Genomic DNA, 25,510 nt, shown 5'->3' on the forward strand with positions numbered 1-25,510 from the left:
AACCCGGGAGGCGGAGCTTGCAGTGAGCTGAGATCCGGCCACTGCACTCCAGCCCGGGCGACAGAGCGAGACTCCGTCTCAAAAAAAGAAAGAAAGAAAAAGAACAATTTTAATATGAAAATTGTGAACCAGAAATTTGGTACTTCTCATGTCATACTACTTTATGGAAGAACACATTTAGGAAGACAGAAGACTCTGTAGTTCTTCCAGTGCCTTAGGAAAGCTGAATTTCTTGCCATGAGTCTTCAAAGTCTGAAAAATTTTTTCACATGTATCTCTATGCAGATGAGTGCCTCTGATGTTTATAGGTAAAGCTACCTGTCTAAATTTATCATAAATGTTCTATAAAATAGGTTACTACAGTTAATAGCAGCTAGTACCAGAACTAAGTCTTTGAAAGAAAAGCATGAAGTACATTTGCATGAAGTGCTTAGAGGCAGAGTGAGAGAATTAATGGGCTTCTTAAGACTGCCTCTTTTACAACGGTGTATAACTAAAAATCCACCACCAGTGATCACTACTAACACTACAGAATTACTCACAGATCCATCCGTTGGGTTGATAGTGTCGTAAGTCTTTCCATCGTCTGCATCTGTGAACTGTCCATTTATGAAACACTGGTACGGCATTTTTACCATCATTTCATTGACCTCCTTTGAAACCTGAGAGAATTATATTAATAGAGTCAATGGATTTCCGTGTTTACTAATTTGGTGTCAAACAGCAATAAAGAAGCATATTCACGAATGCAGAGGGAGAAGTCAAATTCTAGTTCCAACCATACAGAAGACATGGATATGTGAGATTTGGGTCTCAAGATGCTTGCCTTGGCAACTGGGGCAGGAGGGTAGAAGCTGTAAAGACAGAAGTGCTCTAGGCCAGACTTTATACAGGTTTCAGATTTTCTTTCTTAACAGGTGAAAGGTAATTCACAAGACCTCTAGATAATGGAAACACCACCATCTAGTGGCAGCATTGGTGGAGTGCAGCTATTGCTTTCATTGAAATCCTTGAAAATGCCTTTGTCAATAGGTTTCCTTTTACACTGGTGCCGTTTTAAGTTTGCTTTCCTTAAGTTCCTCTCAGTTTTCACTTTTTGTCTGTTACACATGTGTTGCCTAAATTGTACTCTCTGCCAGTGGCTGGCAAGCAAGTTGAGGTTAGTCAATGATCTTTGATGAGGATCAGTTTTTTTCAACAATGCAATGGGGATAATGATACTGGCTTCATACAGTTATTGGGAGGAAAACTGAGGTAATATATCAATGCTAGGTATTCAAAAGGAAATTTAATTATTTAAAAATTATTTCACAGGGAGGAATTGTCAGTGCTTTAAAAAGAAACAAAAAAATAGCAAGAAGGTCTCTTGCCTTTTCCCACACTGAGTGCTCATGATCTATGAGCTATTTCCATTGTGTTTCTGTGGGATATAATGAAGGAAATTTCATGGGAATTGATGTGTTCAGTCTCTACGAATAGTCCACTTTTCTTAAATTATCATTCTGAGAATATGCTGAATGTCTTACATATAGCACCTAATTTGATTCTCCTAACAATTCTCTGAGGTAGATATTATCATTATTACATAATATATTATTATTACATAATATTATTACATGATACTATTATATAATATATTATTACATAATATTATATATAATATATATTATTATAATATATTATATAATATATTGTTATATATTATTACATAATATATTATTATGTAATATTATTACATAATATATTATTATTATATAATATTACCCTATAAATTGGGTGATATGAGTCAAGTAACAGAAGACATATTTCATGTTATGTGCCTACTAGAATGTTTTGCAGGTGATAATAATAATTACCCAATCTCTAGAGTAATAATAATAATGTCCACCACAGAGAATTGTTGGGAGAATCAAATTATACTCTATAAATAGGGTAAAAATAATGGAGGAAATAATAATAATGGAGGGTAATAATAGGAGCAAACTGTGGCTTAGGGAAGTTAAGTAACTTGCCCAAGGTCACACAGCTAGTAAGCCATGATACTTGGATTCAAACCTAGGTTGGTCTGACTCCAAAATTCATGTTCTTAACCAGATGATGCTAAACTGCTTTTCAGATTTAGCATCTCACCCATTGAGAAGCACTTCTGGGACAGTAAAGTAAGGACCTCTGAAAATCTACTCCTTCATAAAAGCAATAAGAATACTAGAAAATATTGTTAAAAATGACTTCTCTCAGGACTCTGGAAACTAACCAAAGGCTTGCAATAATCCATTTCAAGAAGAATAGCTGAATCACACTAAGAAAAGTGAGCTTTATGGTATCTTAACTGCCTTATTCCCATCTTTCTCAAAAGCTCTGCCATAGCCTTGAAAAAACCAACATCACTGCAAGTATAGTAGCTGTGAAAACCAGCAGCCTAGTAGCCCCTGGTGGGGATGAAATGGGTTTGGAGCTCTTCAAAAGCCTCATCCCAAAGAACTATTACTATTTGGCCTGCCTGGCAGCTCCCTGAAAAGCTCCACTCCCAGAGATTTTCTGTCTTTAGAGGCAGAGTCTCACTATGTTGTCCAGGCTGGAGAGTAGTGGCTATTCACAGGTGTGATCAAGTGCATCACAGCCTCAAACTCCTGGACTCAAGTGATCCTCCTGCCTTAGCCTTCTGAGTAGCTGGGACTACAGGCACATGCTACTATGCCTGGCTTGGGCTTGTCTTTATTTGATCTGACTCGGAGCTTGTTATGCACAAACATCCCTATTCCTGGGACATTTGTCAAAAATAATCAGTGGCAATTATTTAATATTTCAGCTGCCCACAGCCACTAACAAATGGCTGACCAAAAAACTTTAAGAGGAATAACTGGGAATGAGATATCCATTGGAGGCATTGAAAAGCTCTGACATATTCCTGGGAATCCAGAAGACCAATATACATGCAGGGCTTATGCACGTGCCAGGAAAGACCTCAGAAGTCCCTTATCTCTTAACTCTCGATGACTCTTGAGGCCCTGTGCAGGCAGGAAGTGTGAAGGCTAAGGCAGAGCTGTAAACTGCCTGCTGGAGCACTGAAGGTGTATCCCAGCACACACACAGAGCCCCCTTGCAAAGGCTGGGAGACTTATTGGCTGAAGGTGTATAAGAAAATATATGCCCAATCATTAGCTGACCATTAAGGTAACTGAAAAGAGACTTCAGTGGTGGCAAACAATAAAAAATACAGACTTTGCAGAATTATCGAGAAAGTCATTGAACAACAACAACAAAGCAGCAGCAGCAACAGCAACAAATGTTGTGAAGGGAGATGGGGGGAAAGTCTGCTTTCTAGAGTTACGACATTCTATTCTTTTAAATGACCACCTGTCAACAAAAGATTACAAGATGTGCAAAGAAACAGGAAAGTATGGCCTATACACAGGTGGAAAAAAGTAGCTAATAGAAACCATTCCTAGAGAAACCTAGACACTGGATTTGCTAAAGAAAGATTTTCAATAAGCTTTTGTAAATATGTTCAATGAACTAAAGGAAACTAGGTCTAAAGAATTAAAGGAAAGTAAGAGAATAATGTCTTGCCGAACAGAGAATATCAATGAAGAGATAAAAATTATTTTTAAAAGAACCAAATAAAAATGCTGAAGTTGAAAAGTGCAATAACTGAAATAAAAAATTCACTAGAGGGACCCAATAGCAAATTCAAGCAGGTAAATAAAAGCCTGAACAACAGGAAGGAATAAGAATAAAGCAAAATGAACAGAGCCTCTGAGACTTATGAGACACCATCAAGTATACCAACACATGCATAAAAGGAATCCCAGAAGGAGAGGAGAAGGAGAAGGGAAAGGAAAAGGAAAAACATCTGAAGAAAGAATGGCTGAAAACTTCCTAAATTTGATGAAAAACATTAAGTTGCACATTTCAAGAATGCACAATCCAAGAAGCTCAACAAATTCTGATGGGAAAATTCAAAGGCCCCCACCTAGACATATCATAACAAGTAATCAAAAGACAAAGATAAAATCTCAAAAACAACAAGACATAAGGAACTCATCATACAAAAGAGTCCTTAATAAAATTAACAGTTGACTTATCAGAAACCATGAAGGCCAGAAGGCAATATGATGAAATATTTAAAATGATAAAAGAAAAATACCATCCAAAATTTCTATACCCAATAAAAATATCCTTCAGAAACGAAGGAGAAATTAAAACATTCCCAAATGAACAAAAACAGAAAATTGATTGCTAGCATACCTGGCCTACAAAAAGTACTGAGAAGACTCCTTCAAGTTGAAATGAAAGGACACTGGACAGTTAACTTGAATACACATGAAGAAATAAAGAGTACTGGTAAAGGTAACTACATAGGTAAATATCAACATTGGTATAAATATATTTTTAACTCTATCATTAAAAATACAGCCTCATAAAGCAGTAATTATAAAACTGTGTTGGTGGGCTCATGATATATAAAGATGTAATTCATATGACAATAATGGCACAAATTAGGGAAGTACACAACAATGTTACAGCAAAGCTTTCCTATGCTATTGATATTAAGTTGTTATTCATCTGAACTAGACCATTTTAAGCAAAAATGTTAATTATAATCCTCAAGGCAACCACTAAGAAAATAGCTTAAAATATAGTAAAATTAAAAATAAGGGATTAAGGCAGGGCACGGTGGCTCACGTCTGTAATCCCAGCATTTTGGGAGGCCGAGGCGGGTGATCACAAGGTCAAGAGATCAAGACCATCCTGGCTAACACGGTGAAACCCCGTCTCTACTAAAAATACAAAAAATTGGCTAGGCGCGGTGGCTCAACCGAGACGGGTGGATCACGAGGTCAGGAGATCGAGACCATCCTGATCTACACGGTGAAACCCCGTCTCTACTAAAAAATACAAAAAACTAGCCAGGCGAGATGGCAGGCGCCTGTAGTCCCAGCTACTCAGGAGGCTGAGGCAGGAGAATGGCGTAAACCCGGGAGGCGGAGCTTGCAGTGAGCCGAGATCGCGCCACTGCACTCCAGCCTGGGCGACAGAGCTAGACTCCATCTCAAAAAAAAAAAAAGAAAAAAAAATACAAAAAATTAGCCGGGCGTGGTGGCGAGCGCCTGTAGTGCCAGCTACTCGGGAGGCTGAGGCAGGAGAATGGTGTGAACCCAGGAGGTGGAGCTGGCAGTGAGCCGAGATCACACCACTGCACCCTAACCTGGGCGACAGAGCAAGACTCCATCTCAAAAACAACAACAACAACAAAAAGAAAAATAATGGATTAAAAGGGCATACTAGACATATTTAACACAAAAGAAAGCAGTGAAGGAGAAGTAGAGGAATAAAAAGGTGTCAGACAAGACATATAGAAAGCATAAGTGGTAAAAGAACGTAGATAAACTAGACTTCATCAAAATTAAAACCTGTTGTGTGTCAAAGGACACTCAAAGTTTTCAGCAAATCTACAGAATGAGAGAAAACATTTGCAAATCTAATATCTGATAAGGATCTTGCATCTAAAATAGACAAAGGACTCTAAAGACTCAGCAATAAAAAGACAAGCCAGTTTTAAAATGAGCAAAGGATCTGAAAGAAAAGACATTTCTCCAAAGAAGAAATTCAAATGTCCGACAAGTATATGACAAGATGCTCAACATCAGTAGTCACTAGGGAATACAAACCAAAACCACAGTGAGACCCCACTTTACACCCACTAGGACAGCTAAAAGAGAAAAGACAGACGACAGCAAATATTGGCGAGGATATGGAGAAGTTGAAACCCTCATACATTGGTGGCATTATATAATGGTGTAGCCACTTGGAAAACAGTTTGGCAGTTACTCAAAAAAGTTAAACATAGAGTTACCATATGACTCATCAATTCCATGCTTAGGTACATACCCAAGAGACTTGAAAACATATGTTCATGCAAAAACTTATATGAGTTTTTCATAGCATTATTCATAATAGCCAAAAAGTAGAAACAACCCAAATGTACATCAACTGATGAATGGGTAAATGAACTGTGGTATATTTATACAATAGAATATTACTTGGCCAGAAAAAGGAATGAAATGATGATACAACATGGATGAACCTTGAACACATTATGCTAAGAGAAAGAAGCCAGAAGCAAAAAGCCACATGTTATATGATTCTATTTATACGAAATCTCTAAAAGAAGCAAATCCAGAGAGACAGAAAAGAGATTCGCATTTTCTAGGAACTATCATGCTATCCAATTGTGGAACTTTTTTTGTACGAGGTTGTCCTGGAAGAGTAAAGAATGACTGCCAATGGGTACAAGGCTTCTTTTTGGGATGATGAAAATGTTCCAAAATTGGAATGACATAATAGTTGCACAACCCTGTGAATATATTAAAAAACACCCAAAATGCACATTTTAAAAGGGAATTTTATGGCATCTGAATTAAATCTCAGTAGAGCTGTTGTTTTTTAAAGGTCATAAATATAAAAACAAATGGGCAACAGGCACAGCAGTCTTTTATAGTGTATGGATCTCACTGATTTAGGGTTGTAACCTCGAGGAAAAGCTTACATAATCTACAACCAGCTCCGCCTCTTGATCTTCTCCTCTCAGTTTCCTCACGACCTTTTGGATAAAGTCTTCAAACTTGGTGGCCATATAGACATCTTCATTCTGCAACTGAAGCCCACCACATTTCTGTCTGATCTCTTCAACCAGCCTTAAAGTAAGAACCAGCTTTGTGTTACTTAGATTTTTAAAAGGAGTTAGGAAGACTGTTATTCGCATTTGTCAAGTTGTTTTGAGGTAAGACTTACATCACATGCCTATTTATATCCTATGAGATCTTCTGTGATACTCATCAGAGAAATTGATAAGACTAGGGGCAAGAAATTAAAAATATATCTTGAAGGACAGTGGCAGTTTTTTTTTAACTTTATCCGTGACTAAAAATAAAAGAAATCAAGGCAAAAATATTTTAATTACTTATAAGCAAGATAGCAAAGAGCATATAAAGTCAACTCCTTTCCTTTCATATATACTCAAAGAATAAGAAACAAAGACACTTTCTTAACTGTAAAGATTGTGAGAGATGAATGTCATATTGTAGAATATTTTCTCTAATTTACAAGTATAAGACGGACATTTGTTTGTATTATGTAATTAACATAGGTACTAGCTAGAACCATATGCAGTAGGTCAATACAATTTTTGAAGTCCTTTCCAATCCTTTGATTTCCACTGTTAGTTTGTCAAATTACAGCTGTTATCTGACATTTCTTGAATAGCAGTGGTATACGAGGTACCGTGTAGAAAGTCTACCATGGTTGTGGTTCAATCATTTTATTCTCTAAAAGAGATGATACCTTCGTAATCAAGATAATAATATCAGATGATTATGGTAAGCCAGACACTCAAACAGAAAATGAGTAATTCCTGCAGGAGTATCTTGCTAGCAAAAAAAAAAAAAAAAGTATTAATAATACAGTACTGGCCAGGTGTGGTGGCTCATGCCTATAATCCCAGCACTTTGGGAGGCCTAGGCAGGTGGATCACGAGGTCGGGAGATAGAGACCATACTGGCCAATGTGGTGAAACCCCATCTCTACTAAAAATACAAAAATTAGCTGGGCATGGTAGCGTTTACTTGTAATTCCAGCTACTTGGGAGACTGAAGCAGGAGAATTGCTTGAACCTGGGAGACAGAGGTTGCAGTAAGCCAAGACTGTACCACTGCACTCCAGCCTGGCAACAGAGCAAGACTCTGTCTCAAAATAATAATAATAATAATAATACAGTACTGAGGCCAGGTGTGATGCCTCATGCCTATAATCCCAACTACTAGGGAGGCTGAGATGAAAGGATGGCTACCCCAGGAGTGCAAGGCTGCTAGTGCAAGTGAGCTGTGATCACACCACTACACTCCAGCCTAGGTGACAGAGTGAGGCCCTATCTGTAATAATAATCATAATATAGTATTGAAATCTTTAGTTAAGCTAATTAGAAGTTTCTGGGAACTCATGAATCACAGCTGAGAAATCTATAATTTGAGGAGCCAAAACTCTTGACTTCTGAAAACACTACATGCTCTTGAAATGATTGTTTTTGATTTCCGGAATAAAACCTCCATGAATAAAGGGACCTTGTCTAGTTTACACTGTATCTCCAGTGCTAAAACTGTTTCTGACACGTAGTAAGTGTTCAGTGTTGTTAAGTAAATGAGTGAATAGATAGAATATTCATCAGGAACATTGCTTTGTCAATATGAAGGATTTTGTCAAGAGGAGGAACATTTTTGCCTTGTTTAATTAGTGAATGGCCACAATGTGGCCTGGGATCAAATCCTCTTAGCTTCTATTCTCTGTACCCACCATTAAGGGACTGCACAGTCCCTGGTGAGCTCCCAGCTGTCTTGTTATCCGCGTTACTCGAAGAAAAACACCTCTGCAAGATGCTGCACCAGTAGGATCCTGGTCCTGTTTTCTTGCGATAGAGGCTTTCTGGGACTCCAGCCCTTTCAACTTGCTCTAAACCTCTGTAGAGAAATTCTGACTATTGGGTGATCACAATTGTCCTTGCAAGTAGCCTGATAACCCTCATTCTAGATCTATCTTACGGGGTAATTTGCAGGGGGGTGGGGATAGGAGAAAAAAGATTTAGGGGAAAGCATAATTGATATCAGGTATCGCATATTATTCTGGTAATATTATTAATATCAGGTAACACATATTATTCAGATAATATTCTGGATCAGGCTGCATAGAAAATTCCCTGTTAGCATTCTCACCCAGAGCTTCTCAATTATGATGTCATATTGGAGGAAAATTAGCTAAGAAACTGGAAGGACAAATTTTTAAAAGATGCAAACAATTCTAAGGGTTGCTTTTTTAGGTATACGGAAGATATGAAAACAACTTCTGGGCCGGGCGCGGTGGCTCAAGCCTGTAATCCCAGCACTTTGGGAGGCCGAGACGGGTGGATCACGAGGTCAGGAGATCGAGACCATCCTGGCTACTAAAAACTACAAAAAAGTAGCCGGGTGAGTTGGCGGGCGCCTGTAGTCCCAGCTACTCGGGAGGCTGAGGCAGGAGAATGGCGTGAACCTGGGAGGCGGAGCTTGCAGTGAGCTGAGATCCGGCCACTGCACCCCAGCGCGGGCAACAGAGCGAGACTGTGTCTCAAAAAAAAAAAAAAAAGAAAACAACTTCTGGTTAGCAACAAAGAGAAATAAATAGATAGATATATCTGCTTGACCGTGGAAACAACAGCAAAAAAGATAAAGAATAAAGATGTGTTGGCCGGGCACGGTGGCTCACACCTATAATCCCAGCACTTTGGGAGGCTGAGGCAAGCGGATCACCTGAGGCCAGGAGTTTGAGACCAGCCTAATCAACATGGAGAAACCCCATCTCTACTAAAAATACAAAATTAGCTGGGCCTGGTGGTACATGCCTTTAATCCCAGCTACTCGGGAGGCTGAGGCAGGAGAATTGCTTGAACCCGGGAGGCAAAGGTTGCCGTGAGCCAAGATCGCACCATTGCACTCCAGCCTGGGCAACAAGAGCGAAACTCCATCTCAGAAAAAAAAAAGATGTGTCATAGATAGGTATGATAGGGTAATCACATCCAGAACAAAGGATGTGTGTGGATTTCACTGTCAAAGCCAAAGTCAAAATCTCTAGTGAGGGAATCCCTAGTGAGTCAATAAGGTCATGGTTTTACCTGGCAACATCCATTGAGCTTGCTCCAGATTTAAAGAAGTCTGTTGAGTCTTCAATAATGGGGACATTGCTTAAAATTCCAGCCCAGATGACCTACACAAAAAGGAAACTCTTACGAGGGAAGTGCCACGTAGAACAATGTGGCAGAGACTGGGCTAGCTCTTTACCAAACCAATTCTCTCTTCAACTTGTACACACAGCTGGACCACATTTCTCAGCACCTCTCCAGGTTAGATGCAGCCAGTGAACAAGAGTGGAAGTGACCTGCACCACCTCAGTCCTAGCCCATGTAAACCTCCTCCACACCATTCCACATGCTCCTTTGCCCTTCTGGCTGTCTGGAATGGAGACATCCCCCAGGGAGACCTTGAAAATAACAGAAACTGGTTCCTGAATGACTTCATCCCTAACCCCTGTGCCAACCTGGAACTGCCTTGGATGTCTTATGTGAAAAATCAGTTTGTATATACTGTGTTTGAGCACATCAATTTGGAGGTTGATTTCCTCTTGCAGCTAATACAAAAAAAGAGGAAATAACATTCTGATCCCACTACTTTGAGGACTGATGGTACCAGTTACAGACATGCTTCAGTTTTCCAAGGTAACAGTAAGATAAAGTCATCATGTGTTCACCTTGATGGTCTCTGCCACTTTCACCTCTTCGGCTGTCAGTTCTACCACTGACGTCTCACCCGCTGAAAAGTACTGAGAGGCAGGGATCATTTTTCCATCTTCAAACTGCAGATTTCTCACCATCAGCTACAAAATAGCAACAAAACAAGCATAAAAATCGAGGATTGAGACAATACAAAAGTGAGGCTGGCAGGAGGAGTCCTATACATTATATGCATATAAGGGCAAGTTTATTTGGAAAAATACAAAAATATGGATTAAAAGCATTCACCATTATGTGTAAAAGGGCTGAAATGGCATTTGAATAATGGCAGCAGAAAGGAAAAAGTGAGGTCTAGGGATAGGTACATCTCAAAATGGCAAATAAGTCCTGGTAAATTTTACACTGGGATGTAGGTATTTGAACTAGAATCTATTGTGAAAATAACAGACACCACTAGTGCTGCTGCAACTCTGCAGCTGCTGCCTCTGAGCACTCACTCTGCACCACACTCAAGAATGCATGGATAAGTGCTTGCTTTGGCAGCACATATACTAAAAAAAGAATGCATGCATGTACTGAAGGATCTTACCTAATTTCATAAATGCCAGTGGAGGTGGATGCCATTATTATTCCCATTTTACTGATGCAGAAAGGGAGGCTCAATGAGGTTCAGAAATTTGCTCAGTGCCACACAGATAGTAAGTAACAGAGCTGGGAGTAGAACCCGGAACTAGCGGGACTCTTAAGCCTACAGTCTTAACTGATTTATCCTGCAGCAACTGGAAAATATCTGTAAGGTACAAATTCCCTTTGAACGCTTCATTGGGAAGCTTCGCAAGGGCACTCTGAGGCCCAAGGCCAACCCTCCTGAGCATAGGCAGTGTAGGTGGCACCTGCCTGGTGGATCAGTGGCAAGGGGCATCTGAGGAGGGCCACATCCATTTCTCTTGATCCTTCCAGAATCTGGCACTGGGAAGGCAGACAGATGAGATTCTCCTCTCTGTCATATAGATGGCAAAACAGACTCAAAGGGAAGAATCATCCTGCCCAAGACCAGAAAGTGGAAAGCAGGGATTCACATCCTTATCTCCCCACTGAATTTCTCTCTCCACTTTACACAAGGCAGCCTATGCAGATCTGGGGGGCCTATCTTGAGACACCTCATCTCCATCAGGGCACTCAGAGCCAGCTCCTCCCCAGCCAACAATGGAGGCACAGATGTCCTAGCCTCCCCATATCCCAGTGCAAAGCCAGATTAACTTGTGATCGCTATTCCCTTAATAGCTTGGGTTATAGAAGAAAATCAAAAGGTTATTTCATAGGCAGCCATATTGAACACTCACTGCTTTTTCATCGTTACCAAAAAGAACAAGTCCATTTTTGGTAACAAGACCAGGTTTCTTGGCACCTTTAATTTCCAGTGGTTCTCCAGGAGGCACAGAGCTATTGAGTAATGTCGAGCCATAGAAAGTGACCATCTAGTAAAGAGATCAAACACAGATTGTAAAATCAGGAGAAAAGCTGTTCATAGCGGTATGTATAAGCATCATTCTCCGCAAAAATGCTGAAGTTCATATTATCATCTGTAATAAAATTGAGACACTACAATGGGAGAAACTGTCTCAAACATCCGTGGAAATGACACAAGGCAAGAAAGAGTCTGTGAATATGTCACTGGAGAGTCCAAAATGCCCCACATCCAGGTGACACGAATATGCATTTATCACATATTTGCATTGATACAAAGGTGAATGAGATCAAAAGCTCTCAGCCTTTACAGCCTGAAGGTAGGGTTTGGGTGGGTGGGAAGGTGTTGGGAGTGGGCATCAGTGATGGGCAATGCACAGTGGTAACCAGACTATTACAGTGCAGGGTGATAAGTGATGAGAAGCACAGAGTGCTTTGTGAGTTCGTTCATGGAAAAAGAACTGGATCCAGACAGTAACCAAGAGACACTGATGCTGACTGAGTTTTTATTGCAATTCTAGGATGATCAGCTATCATATATGGAGCCTATTATGATTATGCTGTAATGGTTTGTTGAATACATACTCTAGGCCCAGGGCTAAGTACTCAAATGAGTTAACATGTATTAATTATTTTTTTTTTTTCTTTTGAGACAGAGTGTTGCTCTGTCACCCAGGCTGGAGTGCAGTGGTGCGATCTCACTGCAACCTCTGCCTCCCGGGATCAAGCGATTCTCCTGCCTTAGCCTCCCAAGTAGCTGGGATTCTGGGATTACAGGCACATGCCACCACACCCAGCTATTTTTTTTTTTTTTTTTTTTTTAGTAGAGACAGGGTTTTGTCATGTTGGCCAGGCTGATCTCAAACTCCTGACCTCGGGTAATCCTCCACCTTGACCTCCCAAAGTGCTGGGATTACAGGTGTGAGCCACCGTGGCTGGCCAACTCATTTAATCTTCACAATTAACCATAACCTAAGGGAGGCAGTACTTTTTTTTTTTTTTTTTTTTTTGAGACGGAGTCTCGCTTTGTCGCCCAGGCTGGAGTGCAGTGGCCAGATCTCCGCTCACTGCAAGCTCTGGGAGGCAGTATTATTAGTTTCATTTTACAATGAGGAAACCAAGGCACCCAATGGTTAAGAAACCTGCCCAAGGTTACACAGTGAATTTTCATAGAAGCATTCGGGCTTCAGATCCTGCACTCAACCATTACACTAAACTCCCTCCCTTGGTCACCCATCGAGCCCATGGATTTTTATTGGCACTTAGTATGTACCCAGACTCCTGCTTAACTGCTCAGATTATCAAGACAATCACATGAAGTGCTTGCCCCTAAGGAGTTCACAGGCTAGTATTGGGGGGAATAAAGAGACCCTTACAATATATGATGTGCCATACCAGAGGTAGGCAGAGTGTTGCTGGAACCCAGAGGTGAGCCATCGAACCCTGCCAGGCTGGGCATGTGAGATCAGGAAACCTCCTGGAAGAGGTGAAACCTGGCAGCCTGGCCTGAGTCAATTACCCACGGATAGAAGACCCTTCAGGCCCCTGCCCGCCTCTCCTGCCTCAGCTCTCCCCATGCCTGTCCTCACAGTCCAGACCCCGGCTTCACTGAACTCCTTTTGCAAGTCCTTGACCAGGTGCTGGAGTCTCTTATCTCTGGGGCTTCGCCTACTTGTCTTGCTCTCAACCTGGTTAACTCTTCTCAAGGTTCGAGCAAAGCAGTGAGCTTTTCTAGGAAGCCTTTCCTAATATACCTGAGTCTCAGCCTCCATGATGGCGTTTATCGTACTGCACTGAGAGTGTTTATTCACTTCTCTGCACTCCCCATAGAACTGCAGGCTCCTGGAGATCAGGGACCGGATTTAGCGTCTGCTGCACAATAAATGCTCAATACATGCTAAGTAAAGGGGAGAGTGAATCACAGACCCGCCTCATGACCAAGGAAGAACCATGGGAAGCCCAGATTTATCTGTACTATCTCTTACAAAGGTAGTAATCGGGGAGGGGGGTGGGGGGAGTGGTCCGTAGAACATACCTGTCCATTTATCTCTGTCCAGGCTCCAGGGACTTTATCATGACCTCGAATCCAGTTATGTAAAACTTCGGCAGACTGGTCCCAAGAAATCTAGGTAGGCACAAAACACAGGATGAGCCTCCTATGGCTGTGAACCTCAAAGGCAATAAAAACGCTTCTCGTCATCAGAGGCAGAAACGAGTATGTTATTGGGAAGTAAAGGAATTTTTGCTTCTTAGTTTTATTTGGAGTATTTTGTCAGGTGGCTGATTTAGTAAAAAAGAGACTTTATTGAAGGAAAATAAAAAGCAGAGGGTTATTTAAAGGGACAGTATGCTTTGTAAAGATGACGTAGAGCGGGCTGTTGAGGGGAGGAGGCCAGTAGCTGTTGGAGAGTTTTATGTTGGGTTTTTATTAGGTTGAACTTTTTTTGAAGTTCCCACCTCTGGTAAGTCTCTGCCTTTTTTTTTTTTTTTTTTTGTCTAGTTTGTTTGTGTCTGTCTTAGCTCTCTGCTTTGTCTGCACCTAGATTTTGTCTCAGGTTTACGGGACCCCCCATATTATTAGTTGGTGTTTATTAGTTGGTGTGTATGTGTGGGTTGGTTTTGGATATGAATATGACCTAATGCCTGTGTTGTTTACTATCGTCACCACAGGAAGGTTGTATAGTGGCCAAATCTATACCTACTGCATCTGTATTTTTTTTTTTTTTTTTTTTTTTGGAATTTCTTTCTCTGCCCTAAGCTGTACTTATGGCTCCAGGTTTTTGTTTTTTGTTTTTTGAGACGGGGTCTCACTGTGTTGGCCAGGCTGGTCTCGAATGCCTGGCCTCGAGTGATCCTCCTGCCTCAGCCTCCCAAAGTGCTGGGAATACAGGCATGAGCCACTGTGCCCAGCGCACCTAGCATGACATTTTTTTCTTTTCTTTTTTTTTTTTTTTTTGAGACGGAGTCTCGCTCTGTTGCCCAGGCTCGAGTGCAGTGGCCGGATCTCAGCTCACTGCAAGCTCCGCCTCCCGGGTTCCCGTCATTCTCCTGCCTCAGCCTCCGGAGTAGCTGGGACTACAGGCGCCCGCCACCTCGCCCGGCTAGTTTTTTGTATTTTTTAGTAGAGACGGGGTTTCACAGTGTTAGCCAGGCTGGTCTCGATCTCCTGACCTCGTGATCCGCCCGTCTCAGCCTCCCAAAGTGCTGGGATTACAGGCTTGAGCCACCGCGCCCGGCCGACATTTTTTTCTTAAGGAATATCCCCTTTGCCCTTTTCATTCGCATGTAGCTAGCGCTATTTTGACATTGTAACTGCAGAGTGAAGGAATACTGAGCAGACTTAAGAGGCGTTTGTGGGTGGTTTTTATTTGCTTGTTTGTTGGTTTGCATAGTATCTCCTCTCCTTTCTGTGCACATTTGACTAAGTGCCCACCCACTCCAGCATTAGAGATACTATTAATATGCAAATTTTGGGTGGTCTCTCAGACGTGAGTCTTCCCAGACTTTATTTTCTTTAGGGGACTCCCCTCTCCTGCATATGTCTGGCCACCTGTCTACTCTAACAGGTAGGGCTAGGGCAGGCTGGCTTACCTTTTGGCAAGATCATAGTACGTGGGGAACTACTGAAAGGTAGAGGGCCATGAACTCTGAGATGTGTTTCTGAGTTGATATAAATACCTCAGCATTTTCCTTTTTCTGGATACCTTCATATGTTGCCCCTTCTTCTGGCTGGGGAATACGAGGAGCTTTTCCATCGGCTATGAGTTGGACAGCTTCTACCTAAGGCCAAAGACGTCACCTGTGTTACAGCCCAATGATCAACAATGGCATAGTCTATTTGACTAAAGGTTCTGCATAACAGAATTACTACCTATAAATCTGTTCAGAGAGTCAAGAGTATGATGATAACTACCATTTCTTCAGGTCCATCCTGACAAGCAGCGTGGTAGCTACTTCATGTAAAATATCCCTTGAAAACATAACACGAATCCTGCAAGGTGGATATTGTTATTACTGTTTTACACCTGAGGAAACTGTCTGATAGCCACAGGGGAATAGAGCCAAGTTTACAGCTCATTCCACCCACCTCCATCTAGGCTATAACCAGGTCTAGAATCTGGGCTTCAGCAAATATCACTGAACACACAGAATGCTATATTGATTGTAATGATCATTTTGTGAGCAGCTACCGTGGGCCAGATGCTTTACACAAATAGTGTCACTTAATTTTCACAACCGCCCTACAAGTCAGATGGTATTATCCACACTGCATAGATGAAGAAACCAAAGCTGCAGAGGCTAAGTGACTTACCTGTGGTCACACAACAAAGAAGAGGTAGAATGGAAACTTGAGCTTAGGTCTTTCTGACATCAAAGCCCTACTCTCTTAATCATTAAATGATACAAGCAAAGCACTGCTTTCCTGTCTCCTAAATCAATGGCTACTACTGTATATAATCTTGCTACTTCTCTCATACTAGCGCTGAAAAAAAATTAAATGACATCAAAATTATTGGTTAAAGCTTTCAGTATTTTTACAGGCAAGTATTTCAATATTTTTATTTGATGGTATACATGTTTTGGGACTTTTTTTTTTTTTTTTTTACCCCAGAGCACCTCTGAATAAATACAGCAACACCAAATTTCACCCTGTTACAGAGGCTAATTTAAAGTACTTTTAAATTTCCATAACAAATTGCATAGCAATATTTCTTAAGATTCAATATACTTCTTTACAATTAATCGTTATAGGCAGGGTCGAAGAGTCAAGTATTTGGCAAAAGAATGGAGCAGTTTAAATGCTACTGCATCCATTGGATCCCTGCTCTCAGAAAAACAAGTCAGTTTCATAGACTAAGAAATGGAAAAGTTCAGATCTCCATCCTAAATATACCATCCCATTAGTTAAAAAAAATCTAATTTTGTTTTTAAACTTTAAGTTTTTGGTGAAAATTCATACGGATAATTTCTTGCTAAAAGAAAAATTATTTTCAAAACTTTAAAGGTTTACTAAATTCTGGATGGCAAAATATACTAACCATGGCCTTGATTCCTTCAGGAAAAAGAAACCGATTATAAAGTGCATCCACTGTATCATTGGGTTCAACATCACATGATCTCTGAAGAAGGATGGGTCCTGTATCCAAGCCATCATCAGCCCAGAAAACAGAAAACCCAGCTTTCTTATCTCCCATAATTAGAGTCCTGTGAAAAGAAGAATTTCAATCTAAAATGTTGGTTAACTGTATCATAAAGTGATGAATTAGTGATATTAAAGTATAAGAGAGTTATAATGGAAAGATAAACAATGAATGAAGCTAGCATGAGAAATTAACAGTAGAACCGGGAGATGTCAGGGCTCATAAAAAGCAGTGTCTAATGGGACTGCTATTTTATATCATACATCTTCATATCTTAAGTCTTTCTTGTTAATGTATAGTAAGGACTTCCAGTGAATTCAAAAAGGCATTAGAGTCTATCGTTACTACCACTCATTGACTCTCAGGGGTCAGCTTTCTACTTCAAGATCAAGTAATTTGCCCACTAGGTCCAATTCCTACATCGTGCTTGACCCTGTATTAGGCAGAATAAGAACAGAAGATAAAATAGGATACTCTGTGAAGGACAGAATGTGAAGCAAATGTGAAAGACAGAAGTGATTATGAATTCAAGCTAATACAGACAGAATATGATAATAGGTCAGCCATGTAATAATTTAAATATTTTTTACTTTTGAGTACAAATCAAGACCTAAATCAATCCATCAATCACTAACTGTTCAGAAATACTAAGAAATTAACTGGCATTGTTATCAAGATCCTTGAAAATACTGATATGCTTTCATCCAATGATTCTGCATGTGGAAACAGTGTAAACTGAGAAAAAATACAAGTTTAAGTGCGAAGATATCTACTAAATAATAGTGTGCTATTTATAAGAGCCAAAAAGAAATCAATCCATGTAATCAAAGTTTAAATACAATTAATGTTTTTCATCACATTTAAACCAAGTGTAGGCTTCCAGCTTATTCCAACAACTTGACACCGAGGAATATTAGGAAGATGTGCAGGTAAAGGACAGAGAACAGAAAGGGTAGGAAGGCCCACCTCAACCCACAGCATTGTGTCCCTATGGTATTAGGTACCTACAGTGTACCAGCCACTGTTCCTGACACTGGAAAATAGCAGTACAAATGTTGTGCAAAGTCCCTTTCCTCAAGAAGCTTAGAGTTGAATGGGGAAGATGGACAATGAAGGTGATCATTTCATCATTTCAAGTAGTTACTTGATGATTATTTCAAGTAATTCAGCATTTCCTGAAATGTACTTGAGAAGCTCTATGCAAAAAAAAGTTCTGTGGTCAAATAAGTTTGGGAACATTGTGTATTCAGACTCCCTCTAGGGGATTATGATACTGACATTAAAGCCCGTATTAATAGCTCAAATGAATCCTGCAGTTAAAAATCTGGCATAAACCAAACTTACTGACCGTAAAACCTTTGTTTGCTCAATACCTAGTAACAGTCAATGGAGCTAGTACTCCATAGGCTATTCTTGGTAAATGCTATCCTGGTTCACACTTTATGTCTAGATCTCAGGGGAGTTCATGCAATAGTAGTAACCGATCAGGACCTCACAATTGTTCAGGCATGCCTAGTTTCTTGTCTTGATCACCTAGGTAAAAAACAGAAAGAATGTAGGCAATTGAAATATACTCACCCTCTCTGTAATTAAAAAAGTCTCACTGGGTATTCTGGCACACTCCTGAAATGTCAGCTACTTGGGAGGCCGAGGCAGGAGGATCATTTGAGGCCAGGAGTTTGAACCCAGACTGGGCAACATAGCAAGACCCCATCTCAAAAACAAAAGAGTAAGAAGAAAAAATCTCACCAATTGATAGCAGAGGCTCCTCTGTGCCTGGGCAGGATGGATGGGTGATAAATGATAGAGCCGTGCTTTGGACTATCAATTATATCCATGGGGATGAACTGAGTGCAGAAAGGGAGCACATTTAGGTCTGCACCCACGGATCTGTAGGCCTCTGCCACCTCTTTGATGGTCTTGCCCTTGACTCTCCATTTAGGAAGCTTGAACACAGGAGTCCCATCTTTCTCTGCAGCCAAAGCTGAGCATAAAAAAGATTTTTTTTTAAGAAGTTAGCAGTAATTTTATATCACTATGAATTCACATATTGTAATTTTGCAGTTTCATGAACTATTTATAAATAAAACATGGTGAAGAACAATTTAGATTGTGACTAGAATTTCACCTGTTGTAATTGGATCACACTAAGGTGATACATATCTATATACTTAAGGCATAGTAAATTAGAACTGCAAAGATTTTGGCTAGATGATATTTTAAGATTTTAATGAAAGCTTTTTCTTTTTTAGATAAAAAATGGTACCTTTATTACTGATACAACCTTTTAAGAACAGCTTCAGATTTGGAGGCATGCGCCAATGCTTCACCCACTAATTTAAAACACTCACCTCTGGCACAGTTAGAAAGCCATGAATCTCTTCGCTCCTTATACAGAACAAACTGTAGACCAGAACACATTCTCCCTGCCAAGTGCTGAGCTGAGCTTTTCTACTTCCTTCTCCCAAATTCACCAAACAAATAAGTTAACAAAGCTGAGAGGCCAAGGATGGAGAATACATGCTCAGCTCCTGCTAAGGGCTTTGCCACACTGAACAGACCAGGGTCTCCTTCCTGAGAAGAGCGCTGTCCCCTCCCAAACAAATGGCTCCATCCTAATGCCATATGAAATGGCCCACCAAAGTGCAAACAGCACAAGCCTATTTTTTTCATAATGAAATGTCATTTTTACTATGTGTCTTATATCTTCAGTATTTATATATATATATTTAAGTATACAGTTTTATATATAAGTAGTATATATTTAAAAAATCGGTCAGGCACAGTGGCTCACACCTGTAATCCCAGCACTTTGAGAGGCCAAGGCAGGAGGATTGCTTAAACCCAGGAGTTCGAGACCAGCCTGGACAACATAATGAGACCTCCGTCTCCACCAAAAAAAAAAATTATTTTCAAATTAGCTGGATGTGGTGGCACATACCGATAGTCTGAGCTACTTAGGAGGATCGCTTGAGCCCAGGAGTTCCAGGTTGCAGTAAGCCATTATCGCACCACTATACTCCGGCCTGGGCAACGAAGTAAGACCCTGTCTCTAAAAAAAAGTGTTTAAGTGTATAAAATATATATATATATACTATTGTTAATATATAATTGTATATATTAATATATTACAGAAATTATGGTATATATTAATATATAGCATGTTTTATAATGTATATTACTTTTATATTATAATAGTATATATTTTTATATACTATTTATATATTTAATATATAATAGCATATATGTTAATTTAGGCAATTTCCAGAAGTCTTAACTAAAGCTTTCTATCTGCATTTTTGTGTCCCTTCCTTTCTCCTACATCTGAACAACAAAATTCATTGACTCAGGATGAGATGATGCCTCCACCATGAAACCTAAATTCTAAAGCCTAAGGAAGTCCTGAAGGACCCCAGCCATTATGATTAGCCCCTGGTCAATCCGTTTGGAAGAATCTGAGAGACCAGCGCAATAATGTTCACAAAATGTGAATGTTCATAAAACTGAACTCACATGTCAGATGACAGGAAAATGGATAAATGGTGGTAAAAATATGTGACCATGGGAGAAACTGTGAAAGATCATATGGCAAAGAAAACTGGGGTGGAGGAAACTTAGAAGTCCTCATTGTAAAAAATGTACTCCAGGCCAGGCATGGTGCATCATGCCTGTAATCCCCAGCACTTTGGGAGGCCAAGGCAGGTGGATCACCTGAGGTCAGGAGTTCAAGACCAGCCTGGCCAACATGGCGAAACCACGTCTCTACTACAAATACAAAAATTAGCCGGCATGGTGCATCATGCCTGTAATCCCCAGCACTTTGGGAGGCCAAGGCAGGTGGATCACCTGAGGTCAGGAGTTCAAGACCAGCCTGGCCAACATGGCGAAACCACGTCTCTACTACAAATACAAAAATTAGCCAGATGTGGTGGTGGGTGCCTGTAATCCCAGCTACTCGGGAGGCTGAGGCAGGAGAATCGCTTGAACCCGGGAGGTGGAGGTTGCAGTAAGCTGAGTTCGTGCCACTGCACTCCAGCCTGGGCAACAGAGCGAGACTCCATCTCAAAAAAAAAAAAATGCACTCCACTGAGACTGGCTGAGACATCCAGGTGTTGGGCTTCCGTTTCAGTTTTTGGCTGCCCCAGAGCTATTTTTGGCTGTCCTCGTTGACTATTCTAACAAGAATACTCAGTTACTGTCATTAGTGCTTCCTTATTATGAACCAGGCATACTGTGAGCACTTTGTGTACATTAATCTAACTTAATCTTCATAGCAGCCACGTGAGGTAGCTACCGCTGAACTGAGGCTAAGATTAAGTAACTTGCCCAAGGTCATACAGCTAGTAAGTGGCAGAATCAGAATTCATTCCTTGATTCCAGAACATATGCTGCTACCTACATGCTGTACCACTTCCTCATGTAGTTACTCTATAAGTGAGGTTGGTAGTTTTTCTTTTTCTGAGTTATGCCATGAGCCCAAATGGCCATGACCAATGGAAAGGGGGTCCTGACCCTGGGACCAGGCACCAAGGAAGAGTTCATTTCCCAGGATTCATTCTGAAAAGAGGTCTAAAAGTCATATGCTTGCAATGCTTCTGAAGTCCACGTATATGGCAGAGACTGCCAGTTGTCCCCCTTCATCCTTTAGCAGTGGATTCCCCTAGTTTAGCTGAATGCATAGCCACCCCAAATCAAATCTGTATTTCTTAGCCACTCTTGCAAATAGATTTGGCCTGTGACTAAGTTCTGGCCAATGGGATACAAGTGGGAGTAATATGTACAACTCTGGATTACACCCTTAATAAAACGCTTTCCCCTGTTTCCCACTCTTTTTCCTTCCTGCTTGCTGGAATGCAGATGTGATAGTAGGGGCTGAGGCAGCTACCTTGGACCATGAGATGGAAGTCCAGCACTGGTGAGGGCAAAACAACAAATAGAAGGAGCGTGTATTGTGATGAACGCAGAGTTGCTACACCAGCTGATGGCCAACCTGCACCTGAGAATTCTTGACCCAGTCGTCCCAAGATGCACTCACCCAGAGGGTCAGCTTTTCCATCCTTGTCTGGAACTGTGAACACCCCTACTACTCGGTGGCCCTCTTTGCGGAGGTGGCTATAGACTTCTTGTCCAAAGAGGCTCTGGCCAATTAGTGCCAACTTCAGCTTGTTTTTGAAATAAACCTGTGAAACAATTAAATGACGAAGACATAAGCATGGATAGAAGACACTGGATGAGGGTAAGGGTTAAAAAAGTAGCTATTGGGGGCCGAGTGCAGTGGCTCATGCCTGTAATCTCAGCAGTTTGGGAGGCCAAGGCAGGCAGATCACAAGGTCAGGAGATCGAGACCATCCTGGCTAACATGGTGAAACCCCGTCTCTACTAAAAAATACAAAAAACTAGCCGGGCAGGTGGTGGGCACCTGTAGTCCCAGCTACTTGGGAGGCTGAGGCAGGAGAATGGTGTGAACCTGGGAGGCAGAGCTTGTAGTGAGCCGAGATTGTGCCACTGCACTCCAGCCTGGGGGACGGAGTGAGACTCTGTCTAAAAAAAAAGTAGCTATTGGGTACGATGTTCACTCTTTGGGTATCAGGTACACCAAAAGCCTAGACTTCACCACTACGCAATATATGCATGTAAGAAACCTGCCCTTGGCCAGGCACGGTGGCTCACACTTATAATCCCAGCACTTTGGGAGGCTGAGGTGGGTGGATCACCTGAGGTCAGGAGTTCAAAACCAGCCTAGCCAACATGGAGAAACCCCGTCTCTACTAAAAATAGAAAAATTAGCCAGACGTGCTGGGCTGCACCTGTAATCCCAGCTACTCGGGAGACTGAGGCAGGAGAGTCTCTTGAACCCGGGAGGCAGAGGTTGCAGTGAGCCGAGATCGTACCACAGCACTCCAGACTGAGAGACAGAGCAAGACTCTGTCTAAAAAAAAAAAAAAAAAAAAAAGAAAGACAGAAAAGAGGGTAGTCAGAGAGTCATGACTTTCTATGAGCTTCCTCTCTTGGCAATGCCTCCACAGAACTCTCTCTGCGTTACATTCTTCCATGTTAGCATGTGGCTCCATGGGATCTGAACTTAGGATGTTTATCCCCCTCCAATCTAAATGGGATTCTCTAATGTTCTGGCAAGTAATTCTAAATTAGTAAAGCCTCACTAAGAAAAACCTGTTTATGAAGAAATTTAATTTTCCCTTATTTCCCACTTTATTAGAGGCATACATAGCATCCTGTTTTTAGGTATGAACTTAAAAGGATACCAGATCACAACTTCCCTGTAATTGAGCTGATAATAAAGTTTTAACTAATTTAACTAATTAAAAAAAATCCTAGGGTCAGCCAAACTTTCTATCCCCAAATAACCTAATTAAGCTTCAACAAATATTTGCAAACAAACAGATTAACTCTGTAACAACAGCAAATTCACCTGCAGATAATGCACGGCTGACCATTTAATTTTCTCTTCTCAAAAAAATCAAAATGTCCTATATGTTATCTTCAAATCCTATAACTAATGCTGTCACTTGAAATAGAATCTACATGTTTGCCACCTTACAAAAATTTTGGCTTTACCACTTACCATTACCAATGCCAGATATTCAAGGCATCTAAAATACTACTTTTAAAACACACAAGAGCCAAGAGACTGAGATGACTCAAATGTAATGTGCCACTCAGTTGTCGTCTGGTTATTTGGAGTTCAATTCCAGATTCAATCCTCTCTGAGAAAGACAGCATTTAAAGAAACCATGTTGGCTGGGCACTGTGGCTCATGCCTGCAATCCCAGCACTTTGGAAGGCTGAGGCGGGTGAATCACCTGAGGACGGGAGTTCGAGACCAGCCTGACCAACATGGAGAAACCCTGTCTCTACTAAAAATACAAAAATTAGCCAGGTATAGTGGCAGGCATCTGTAATCCCAGCTACTCGGGAGGCTGAGGTAGGAAAATCGCTTGAACCTGGGAGGTAGAGGTTGCAGTGAGCTGAGATCGTACCACTGCACTCCAGCCTGGGCAACAAAAATGAAACTCCGTCCCCTCACCAAAAAAGAAACCATGTCAGTATCTTTGGAAACACTACATTCATTGAAACACTTTCTGAGCTTTACGCTGAAGCTGAAGCTGAAGCTATAAAGGTGAGTTTCTAACACTGAGAAGTTTTCAGATTTTATGACTATAAATACGTTTATAATGAGTTAGCAAGATTCCAGAAAATTGCACTGAGATATTTTACTTTATTTACTTATTTTGAGACAGGGTTTCACTCCATGGTCACCCAGGCTGGAGTGAAGTGGCGCAATCTCAGCTCACTACAGCCTCCACCTCCCGGGTTCAAGTGAATCTCGTGCTTCAGCCTCCTGAGTAGCTGGGATTACAGACATGCACCACCATGCCCAGCTAATTTTTGTATTTTTAGTAGAGACGGGGTTTCACCACATTGACCAGACTGGTCTCAAACTCCTGACCTCAGGTGATCCACCTGCGTCTGCCTCCCAAAGTGCCAGGATTACAGGCTATTTTACTTCAGTCTTATTTCTCCAGGTGCGGTGTCTGCCTGTGTTGGCAGAAGTAACTGGGAGAATATGTTTAAAATGTGGATTCCTGAGCCCTACTTCAAATCTACTGAGTCAGAATCTTAAGCCCAGGAAGCTGCATTTTAACAAATGAAACTCCGTCAGTGACTCGTAAGTACATGGAAGTCTGAGAATATCTGTTCTGTGGAGAGTGGTATGTCTGCCTGCAAGAACAGGATTCTGCCCTGGGGAGTTTGGGTCAGGAAGAAAGGGTGGAAATAAGAGCAGACATTTTAATGAGACCCTAGTATGGGCCAAGTATTTCACATTATTGCTTCATTTGATTGCACAATGACTCCTGGAGACAGGCATTATTAAGCCACTTTATGGATAAAGAAATTAAAGCACAGAGAGGTTAAGTAGTCTGGAGTCAAATAGCTACTAAGAGACAGCCCTGAGATTCCAACTCTGTTTATTATCCTAGTGCCTGTTGTTTTTTCATACACCAGCTGTGCGGGTCTTGAACTGGGCTTTATTTTCCATTATCAATTAAAATTAGCATAGTAATAGTACCTATATCATAAGGTTGTTATAAGGATTCAATGGGATAAAGTGTGTAATGCATTAGCACAGTGCATGGCAATAGTAAATGCTCACTAAAAATAATGATAATAGATATCTCCTATTGGAAATACACCATGAGCCAAACACTATGTTGAGCTCTTTTGATTAATTCAAAAAGTATTCATCAAATGCTTATTATACATCTTTAATCCCCCCAGTGACCCATTTTGCAAATGAGTAAACAAAGGGGTCAGAAAAGTTAAGTAACCTGCCCAAAGGCAGAGCTAAGAAGGGTCCAGGGCAGGAGTCAAACCTGGGTCTATTGTACTTTAGCAGATGTGTTTCTAAGGCTTTCCTACGCTAAAAGTTCCCCTCCTACTTTAGAAAAAGAAAAACATAGCAACAGTTTGACAGGTCAGTTGGGAATAGTTCCATCAGCCTGTGTAAGGAAATGCCACGCTGAAAGTGACGTGGGAGACAGCATCATTCTTTTTTTTTTTTTTTTTT

The 25,510-nt window shown here is 40.9% G+C and overlaps 1 protein-coding gene across 1 annotated transcript in view; it reads right to left on the minus strand.

Moving 5' to 3' along the window:
* ALDH1L2 (aldehyde dehydrogenase 1 family, member L2) overlaps positions 1-25,510 on the minus strand; it is a 71,154-nt gene that overhangs the window by 37,680 nt on the left and 7,964 nt on the right. The window contains exons 2-11 of the mRNA XM_011936988.1: positions 21,959-22,103; positions 18,673-18,907; positions 16,822-16,987; positions 15,461-15,562; positions 13,818-13,907; positions 11,659-11,793; positions 10,333-10,458; positions 9,701-9,792; positions 6,551-6,698; positions 543-662 (exon numbers count right to left, since the gene is read on the minus strand). Of these exons, the coding sequence (XP_011792378.1) occupies positions 543-662; positions 6,551-6,698; positions 9,701-9,792; positions 10,333-10,458; positions 11,659-11,793; positions 13,818-13,907; positions 15,461-15,562; positions 16,822-16,987; positions 18,673-18,907; positions 21,959-22,103 (1,359 nt within the window). The remainder of the gene's footprint in view (positions 1-542; positions 663-6,550; positions 6,699-9,700; positions 9,793-10,332; positions 10,459-11,658; positions 11,794-13,817; positions 13,908-15,460; positions 15,563-16,821; positions 16,988-18,672; positions 18,908-21,958; positions 22,104-25,510) is intronic.

This window comes from Colobus angolensis, unplaced genomic scaffold (genome assembly GCF_000951035.1).
Source record: "Colobus angolensis palliatus isolate OR3802 unplaced genomic scaffold, Cang.pa_1.0 Scaffold10, whole genome shotgun sequence".
NCBI classification, from domain to species: Eukaryota; Metazoa; Chordata; class Mammalia; order Primates; family Cercopithecidae; genus Colobus; species Colobus angolensis.